The 10,050-nt window shown below is 39.2% G+C and overlaps 1 protein-coding gene across 1 annotated transcript; it reads right to left on the reverse strand.

Moving 5' to 3' along the window:
- Positions 1–2,735: 2,735 nt before the first annotated feature.
- On the reverse strand, positions 2,736–3,494 carry LOC113338468. The gene is made up of 2 exons (XM_026583884.1): positions 3,476–3,494; positions 2,736–3,394 (listed from the first exon to the last, which is right to left on the reverse strand). The coding sequence occupies exon 2, from the start codon at positions 3,363–3,365 to the stop codon at positions 2,736–2,738; it is 630 nt and encodes a 209-aa protein (XP_026439669.1). The 5' UTR covers positions 3,366–3,394; positions 3,476–3,494.
- Between the last annotated feature and the right edge of the window lie 6,556 nt (positions 3,495–10,050).

The following is a 10,050-nucleotide window of genomic DNA, read 5'->3' on the forward strand; positions in this document are numbered from 1 at the left end:
CGGGAAGAGTGGAGAGAGACTGATACTGAGAAATAAAATGGTTCCGGGACCTACCACACTCCATAACATTTTGCTGGCATTATTAAAAGTGCTGGAGACACGAGTGAGAAATCCCAATAAAGACACCGATTTTCACATATTTGGGGATCCCGGATTAATATGGGGCCATTTTTTGGGTGGTAGAACCTACAAACATGTAAGAATCGGCGAAATATGTGGGATTTCACCCACGGTGTATTTAGGGTTTCCGTTATTAAAACTTGAATAAATCATTTCATCCATCCACCCGTGTTATGCAGGTATATGTTACATTAGAATTGGGCAATTCCTACGGGAATCCTCAAATTCCAAAATTTCACAATCCAGGTGATGGCTGAGTGAGTTTTGTCATTATGATAAAATGCGGATTTTTTCTTTTTAATAATCTGTCAACATTGACCAATATGTTAAAGAGAATTTTGATAAAGTGCCATACTCTCAAAATCCAGTTCAATAATATGCTCTTGTTTTTTTCAACTTTTCAAAACTTCCCATTCTTTTTTGTTTTGGGCTTTTTAATAAAGTAACCACCTTTTTGAACCATATTTAAGAAACTAGCCGTTTTTTTGAATCTTTATATAAACTGGCCGATATTGACATTTTCCATCCCGTTTTTTTCAAAAAACGGATTTAGGTAGTTAACTGGCTATGTGGAAGTTAACCTGCTAGGTAAAAGACGACTTAACCCTCGTCTGAGTTCGTAACCAAACCAGTATCGAGTCAACTCGGTGACTCATTGCAACGGTCGGATTTGTAACGGTTGGATTTGTAACGGTCAGATTCAGCTTCATTCATATAAATTAGGCCCTGCAGAGAAGAACCATAGTATTTGTCATACTCAACAGATCAAAAAAATAAAAATAAATAAGACATGAGCCAAAATGAAGTAAACTCTCCAGGCAGCAGTAGCAGCAGCAAGGTAAGATTAAGATTAAAACAACCCCTAATTTCATGTTATATCTGTGCACAGGGAATTCATGATCCAAAGGTATGTCCTTGGATTTATTCCAGGTGCAAATATATACCATGTAATGGTATAAGGCAACTATTGTGTTCAAAAGCAAAAGAAACAAACGAAAAAATGTTTTTGAAGTGTTCAATTCCAACCTGTCAGTACTTTGAATGGTTTGACGATGCCATCGATCCTGTCAAATGCAAGATGGTGAAATTACCAGTAGAGAATGGTTGTTACGCTTGCGGAGAATCTGGTCATTGCTTCAAAAACTTCCCACTGCAAAATCAAACCTGCAACAAAGATCACTGCAAATCAAAGATGGAGATGAAATTTTGCAAGAATGAACACAACAAGAACATAGCATACCTCACTTGTACAGATTGTGACGGTTTTAAATGGGTCTCAGATGAAGTCTTCATTGCTGCAAAAAACAGAATTATGCATTCAAGTTTACAACTTAATGTTATATGTAAGGAACTCAACAATCTGAAAATGTAACCTGCAAATGTACTAATAAACAACCTGCCACTTTTGATTCAGCATTAATTCAAGTCTGCAAAAGAAAAAAATATTGTCTTCTTAAACACAAAAAATCAGAAAACGGATCTCAAATCAATTCTTCTTAGCCTTTCCATTTCCCCTTCCCTTTCCTTGTTTTATATTCTGAGATACAGATCCAATGCCAAAGAAGTTCTGATAAAGGTTATTTATTGTAGAGGGTGGAGTAAGTATGTTCACTGTGAACACAGAATTCTTTGGACTAGTCACCATATATAACTCTCCAGCCACACAAGGGTCAACATCATAGTCAGTCACAAATTCCAACATTTTCTTAATCAATGTAACAGCAGTAGGAACCAAATTACCATCTACCCATGATGCAGATTCAGTCCTCCTATTGTACCATGTACCCATCACTAAGTTAGCATACATTATTCCTATCATTATAATTGGTTTATTTCTCATCTTGTTGATCATATTGTTAAAAGACTCTGAAAAATTGTTGTTCATATGTTCACAACAGTGAATAGGGTTAAAAAAGGCCCTGGACCATGTAGCAGGATCTTCTCTACTGAGATAAGCACCAGCTGCAGCACTCTGTTTCACAATATTGTCAAAATGTTCCTGCACAGCCAATCAAAAACTAGCTTAACTTGACTGTCAAACAGTGCATAAAACCAATAACAAAGAACTGTTGTGAACTGTCAAACCTGAAAATGCTTTTCTTTGTATGCTTTTACTGCATTCCACAAAGAACTGTATAATTCAAGACCCTTGTAATCCTTCTTGAAATTTTTGTATAAATGTCTGCATTTTAACACATTGCAATTAACATAAGGCCTTTATCTGATCTGACAAACAAAAGAAACAAGAAACAAAGTTAGACAAGAAAGTTACCTCCAACAGTATCTGTGGTAATGGCCAGGGAACACTATACCAACAACTTCCAATAAACCTTTTTGCCTATCTGAAATGAAAGCCACTTTCACTGGATGTGCTAATATTGCATCCTTCAAATGCTTCAAAAAAATGATCCAATTTTCCTTTGTTTCAGCTCTGCATACCATAATTCCTAACATTACTAACCCATTCTGTCCATCAAGTGCAGTTGCAGCCATCAATACTCCCCCATATTCCCCTGTTAGATGGCAGGCATCAAGCCCTATAACTCCCCTGCATGCTTTTCGCCAACCCCTCATTGCAGGTTCAAATGAGAGTGTCATGCTTTCAAAGGTGTTATTCACTGTGTCAAAAGTGACTTAGCAACAGACCCATCATTGCATTTAGTAAACATCTTGCAGAATGCTGGTACTTCATTGTAACTTTCTTTATAGTTCCCATATAATGACTCTAAAACTAGATTCCTAGCCTTCCATGCACACTGATATGGTATATTTACTCTCTTTTCAGCTAAGAAGTCTTCCTTGATTTTATAAGGGTCTGGAACAACTTTTTTAGGCTTATTCTTCATCTGACCAAGAACAAAATCCTTTACAAAATGAGGATCAGCAGATCTATTCCTATTTTGGGGATCCCCTTCACACTTATGTTCCAAATTCACTTTCCTAAGAACAAAAGTCTTCTCACCCTCTTTCTTGCTAGCATACACAAACCAAGGACAATCATGTTCTGTTTTAAACCTACACTCAGCCTTAATTCTAGAGGGAGCACTTCTATCCAAAATAAATTGACACTTATTAAGAACACAATAACCCCTGAGATGTTTCTTAAATGCTTCCTTATTTGCAAATCTAGTTTTTACCTCCATTTTGCTAGGATCTACTGGAGTAAAAACTTCTTCTTCAGGGAAAAGATCTACATCATGCTCACCCTTCATGTACTGACCAAAATCATCATCAAAGTCATCCATGTAAGCAGGTCTTTCATCCACATCCTTACCTGCACATTCAAGATCAACATCAGTACCATATAATAAGTTACAAATTATAATAAATGAAATCAGTTATAAATGAAATATACCTTTTTCTTTGCCTTCTTTTTCTCCTTCTCCTTCTTCTTCTTTCTCTTCTTGTTCTTCTTCATCTGACCCATACTCAATGTCTTCATCACTGTCATATACTGGAGGAGCTTCTGGATTCTCAATTGGGTGACATTCATCTTCTTTGGTGTTTTCCAGCTGAATATTGTCCACATCTTCAACAAACTTAACTTCATTTGTTGCTTTTGACTGACTGCAACTACTGCTACTAGCCTGAGAATGTTTGGACATGGGCACATCCATGAAACTCAGCTTTCTTGATGCACCTTCAACTGATTTATCCACACTATTTAGCCTTGGGGATCTTCTAGGGGTGGTTCCCTTACTAACTGTCTTCTTCTTTGGTGTAGTCTTTGGAGTCCCAAACACTGTGTCTTTCATCCCCATCCACAAACATATACATCCATCCTCATTTACAAAAGAATCCTCCCAAAAATTATCAAAATCATCATTGTTTAACAATGGCAGTGGCAGACATTCTTCCTTAAACCAATATAAATTAAACTTCTCTTTAACATCCATAGACAAACCCTTATACACCATATACTTAAGTGTCATCAACTCTGTTTCATCTCTATGGCAATCAGTAAATACCAAAGTCTCATTCTTTGGCTCCGCATATACACTGATATTCCTAAATTTGAACTGACTGCAACACAAATGAAACAAAATTAGATATAAACCTATGAAAACCCAATGAAAACTTAATTAAGCAATATTACTTAAAATCAAACACCCAATCACGAAAATTAAACCCCAATTAAACAATAAAAATTTGGTTTCAATAAACCCTAATTACAAAGGAAAAAAACAGAAACCCTAAAAATCAATCGATCAATTAAATCAATTAACTATCAATACAATGATTTTCATCATATATTAAGTCACGGGTTTCGTTAATCTTACCTTGATTCAGACAGTTTCAATCCCGGTTTGTACCTCATCTTCACTGTATCACCACTATCTCTGAATCCCTAAATATGTAGAACTTTTCTTCCAAATACACTCTGGTCTTTCACTAACATCTATGTCTTCAACAAAAAAAACTTCAATAACATCAGTTTTCTTTTTCTTTTCAAACAGCTTCAATACCTAACCCTAGTTTCAGAACTGGGAGAAGAGAACGAGGGAGAAGAGAGGACGAAATAGAAAGTGTGGTGAGAGATTACACCACACGCGTCTTTAAATGGGCAAGGGCACAGTCGTAAATTCTCGTACCGAGTTTGACTTATTCAACGCAGCTGACCGATCTGGTGGGCCCAGGTGTCAACTCTAACGGAAAGGCCAGTTTCTAAAAGAATTTAAAAGCTTGGCCGGTTTATTAATTATATGGTTTGAAGCAGGACACTTTATTAATTTGCCCTTTTGTTTTCCACATAATTTAGTCAAAATTCGTTTACCAAGTCAAATAATCGTGTCATGTTTATCCTCTCAAACCCTGATTCCTTCCCATCATGCGTCCCATTTTTCTTGTTTTCTCCTCCTCCTCCTGCAGACAAACCTTCCTTCTCTATCTCATTTTTCTTCTTATGTTTTTCTCTTCCGTTGCCTCCATATTTCGATTAGGTTTCGTATGGTTGAGATTGGGAGGTGTATTGAGTTATATAAGGATGAAGAATCAAGAGTGTTATTGATTAATTGATTTTGATGAAGATCGAAGAATTAGGGTTTCATGAAGACCTCAGAAAAAATTCGAAAGATGGATTTGGTGTTCTAGCAGGACGATTATTAGACATGGGTATTGAATGGTTGAGTGGGTTAGAATAAAGTTGCAGGGAGGTAGTTTATGCTTGTGTTGAATTGAAGGAAGGAGGAAGGGTGATGTATATGATGAGTTCAGAGTGGATTGAATATTTAGATGTATGTTAGGTTATTGCAGGTGTATGAGGTTGTATTTGAATCTGATTTTGAGCCGAGAAAATCATGAGGGATGGGTAGTGATTACTGATGCCATGAATTGCAGGTGAATAAGAATGGTTAGGGTTTAGTCGATTAAACATGGAGAAACACTTGATCTGAAATCAGAGATGATAAAAAAGAAATTGATGAACAGTGAGGCTATATGGTTTTATTGAATCGATTTGAAGAACGGTTGGTCTGGATTCGTTTTGAGAACAAATTGAAGAATGAAGAAAAATAAGAAGAATAAGAAGAAGAACATCAGTTGTTGTTGTTATTGAAGACTCAGATGGGGTTGCAGTCAAATTTGGAATTGGCATGAGTTCGTGACAATTAATGAAGATGTGGTACTAATTATTCGAGATGGGTTCCGTTAGAAATGATTATTTGGGTTTGTGGCTCTGAGATATGATTCAAAACTATGGATGAAACTGCAGTTGTGGGTGTTGATGAATGGTTTAGTGAACTAGGGTTGGTGATGTTGCAGTAGCAGGAATTGTACAAGGAAGATGAAGGTGGTATTGTTGATGCTTCCAATGGGTTGATAAATGATGATTGAGTTGTGAATCAGATGTATACTAGGTTGTGCATGTGAGAAGAAATACAGGCCTGAAAATGGCTGGAATATCATCGGAAACAGACAAGACTCTGCCTAATTAATTCTTCAGTGAGTCGACTCAGACACTCGCTGAATCCTAACTCGGTGACTCAGCCGAATCAGCCTTATTCATACCAACTCTATTGAGGGATTTTGAGACTTTTATCAAGTGTCAGCTGGAACTTAATGGTTCTAACAAGCCGTTAGCCGTTTTTTTAATAAAACGGTCAAAGAAAGGGGCATTTTTGAAAATTTTTAAAAAACTTGGGCACTTTTATTAGTGTATTTCTAAAGTGGGGCACTTTCTCAAAATTCCCTTAAAGTGATCTAGTCATTTTCTTTATACTACTTTTAAGAGCAGACACCAATTACGAAAGCCCTTAAAGCCAAAAGTTTGAAGCCTTTATAATATGATTCTTACCAAATATTGTTTGGTGTTGGATGATGATCCAACCATTTTTTTAGAAAAATAACATAAATTGCTTTAATTTTTCGGTAGAAGGGATTTGTTTGAGATAGAGTCACAAAAGAGGTATGAGCAGAGTAGAAATAAAGAGAAAAGAGGTATATACATAGAACTTTCAAATCCAGTCGACGGATGATATAGGCGCTGAGCGGTATGCATCTTAACAATTATCACTCAAAAGCAGAACCACAGCCATACATCTACATTGTCGCGGTGGATTTTACATTGTCTCGATGGACAAATGCCCAAATTTAGAACATTTGGCTATCTTTTCTATTTTTGGGATACGAGCATCTCATAATGGTTACGTATTCGACTGAACTTTCCCTAAGATTTGAATATGACGCCTGGTTAACTTTGAAAGGACCTTAGAAATTCAGGACCTTAGAAATAAAGTAAACATGTACCCAGTAAAATTCTTTATCTATCCATAGTTTTTCTTGCTTTGACAATGAAATCAATCTTGCTTTGACAATAAAATCAATCAGGTTAACTTTCCAAAATTCGTTTAAGTTGGCAGCTCAGCCAATATGGAAAAGGGATTAAACAGAGAGGGAGAGAGAGTTCTCTCTACTTGGAAAACAATTTTTTTAGTGTTTTCGATCAAACAATTGGAAAGCACGATGAAGAATTTAGTGGGACTCAGGATTTCACTGTTTTTCATGCGTAAGTGGTTCAGAAAATAATCCTTGACAATAATAGCTCAAACGAAAAGAAATATCTACTTTAATTATTTTCCAAAGGTAGATTTCATAATATATTACTCGTAGGTTATAAGCATGGCATCAAAAATGCCTAAGACTACACTCTATAGTTGCGAGAAATTACATTGCAGCGATTGTTTCTTCATCAGTAGAAAGGTGGAGGAGAAGAAGAACAGACTACACTCTTTGTCTGCAATTATTTGATTGTGATCTATTCCCATCCTTTGCGACTGTTGCTCCGGGACAGTTTTGAGCTATAATTTTTCTTAACAGTCAATAGTGCAACAATTAATTTAAATTTGTAACTATTGAGCTGTAACGGTGAATTTGTAACATTCTGTTACTGTGAAATTCCCGGTTTATGTTATTTCTCCTCTTTTTCACCATTGTAAACACTTTTCGAGCAATAAAAAAAATCTTTCGAGAGTGTTTACAATATGAGGAGCTAAACCCCAACAGTGGGACAATGGATGAAGCTGGATTTCATCCTTGTGGTAATTTAATTAATTCATTTAATTTTTGCACTGATTTGTATTTATTTAAGATTCCTATTAATTACCTGTGACTTGGTTTGATGCAGTATTTGTGCCTACGGAGCTAGGACTGGCCTCATGCAGCACCAGGTTATTTTCAGTCATCATAGAGGATGGTTCGTTGTTGTTTCTAGAATTTAAAAATTGAAATAAATACATCAAATTTAGTCATTTCCAATTTAAATTTGCGAGAGCTAAGTTGTTGGTCGACAAATATGCCAGATTATTTGTTGCCGTGTTTTGAGTTCATTAAACTTTCACCAGACTACCTAGCACAAAAGAAATTTCCTCAAAATTTCCACTATTCATTCGATGGAATCCCAAGTTGAATCTGCCTTGAACTTCTCTTTGGTACATTTCCCTAATAGCATCCAGAGTTGCATCATACTTTGGCTGAAAGTCTATGTTTACACGTTGGCGCGAAGATGTGGATGGCACGGCATGTTATTGGCACATGTGGCATGGTTGGCATGCCTTGGCGCGGAGATCGCATGACATGCCATTGGCACATGTGGCATGGTTGGCATGCCTTGGCGCGGAGATATGCCTGGCACTGTGTGCCATTGGCACATGCGGCATGGTTGGCATGCCTTGATGCGGAGATGTTGAACGACATGCCATTGGCACATGCGGCATGGTTGGCATGCCTTGGCACGGAAAGGTTGCACGACATGCCATCGGCACATGCAGCATGGTTGGCATGCCTTGGCGCGAAGATGTGGCACGACATGCCATTGACACATGTGGCATGGTTGGCATGCCTTGGCACGGAAATATGGCTGGCACGACATGCCATTGGTACATGTGGTGCGGCTGACATGGTTGGCATGCCTTGGCGCGGAGATGTTGCACGGCATGCTATTGGCACATGTGGCATGGTTGGCATGCCTTGACGCGTAGATGTTGCACGGCATGCCATTGGCACATGCGACATGGTTGGCATGCCTTGGCGCGAAGATGTGGCACGACATGCCATTGGCACATGTGGTGCGGCCGGCATGGTTGGCATGCCTTGGCGCGGAGATGTGGCTGGCATGGCATGCCATTGGCACATGTGGTGCGGATGACATGGTTGGCATGCCTTGGCACGGAGATGTGGCTGGCACGGCATTCCATTGGCACATGTGGTGCGGCTGGCATGGTTGGCATGCCTTGGCGTGGAGATGTGGCTGGCACGACATGCCATTGGAACATGTGGTACGGCTGGCATGGTTGGCATGCCTTGGCAAAGAGATGTGGCTGGCACGGCATGCCATTGGCTTATGTGGTGCGGCTGGCATGGTTGGCATGCCTTGGCACGGAGATGTGGCTGACACGACATGCCATTGGCACACACGGTGTGGGAATTAGGGTTTGGCCTATCGAAACCCTAATTAGCATTAAAAAAAAGATACCTTGGTAATCTTCTTGCAGACATATTGAAGGGTTCAATAAATGCGCTTGGTGGAGACATTATTACTCAAGTTCTGTGACGTCACTGTCTGACTAGGTTTTTTACGATTTTAACCCTAAGCTAAAAACTACCATCAACTTTAAGCCCCATGCTTAGATTGAAACAGGGGCATTGTTGCGTGGTAAGCATAAGATGGTGATAGACGAGGACAGAATCGAAACGCAAGTCATGAAAGATGGTCATGAAGATTCGTCTAACCTTTTTCGAGAAATAAGGAGAATCCGTGATCCTTGCATTGGTAAATTCTGCTCGTGGCACTGCAGGTTAGGCCGCGGAGTGGTAGAGACGATTGCTGGCCGGGATGCAGACTGTTGGCATCGGTTTGGAAGGGAGCCGTTAGCATTGGTCGGATTGGAATGGAGCCGTCAGCATTAGTCGTCTTGGATGGAGCCGTCAGCATTGGTCGTCTTGGAATGGATCCACTTTCGTTGCGCGGCTTGGAGTTGAGCTATCTTGAGTTCCTCGGAAGGATGGCGACTGGCTTCAGATCCGTGGAAGGATGACGACCGGCTTCAGTTCCGTGGAATGATGACAACTTTGTCTAAATTAGGGTTTGGCATGACGAAACCTTAATTAGCGCCCTTTACTAGAATCGATGTAGAATTCCCGTGCGGACTCGGATTTTGACGATCCTCCCCTCCATTATAAACGGAAAAGAATTTCGTATCTCCCCCCTCGGGAATATTTAGGTTTTGAGCTCGTTCGGGAGGTGAAAACAGCTCGACAGTAAAATTCAGGAAGAATTCAAGAGGGATGTTGCGGGCCCAAGGTGGCATAGTAGCGCCCAGTCATCTATTCCCGTTCATGGAGCAAGAAGGAATCTTCATTCTGTTCAAACTCTAGAAACTCTGTCCGCATGAAAAGAGGTATCGACCCTTGTAGATGGTGGATTTTCGACAAAGG

Source organism: Papaver somniferum, unplaced genomic scaffold, assembly GCF_003573695.1.
Source record: "Papaver somniferum cultivar HN1 unplaced genomic scaffold, ASM357369v1 unplaced-scaffold_19, whole genome shotgun sequence".
Classification (NCBI taxonomy): domain Eukaryota; kingdom Viridiplantae; phylum Streptophyta; class Magnoliopsida; order Ranunculales; family Papaveraceae; genus Papaver; species Papaver somniferum.

Excerpts from the sequence above, each read along its gene's own strand:
- LOC113338468 (XM_026583884.1), bottom strand. The coding sequence starts at position 3,365 with ATGGATGACTTTGATGATGATTTTGGTCAGTACATGAAGGGTGAGCAT.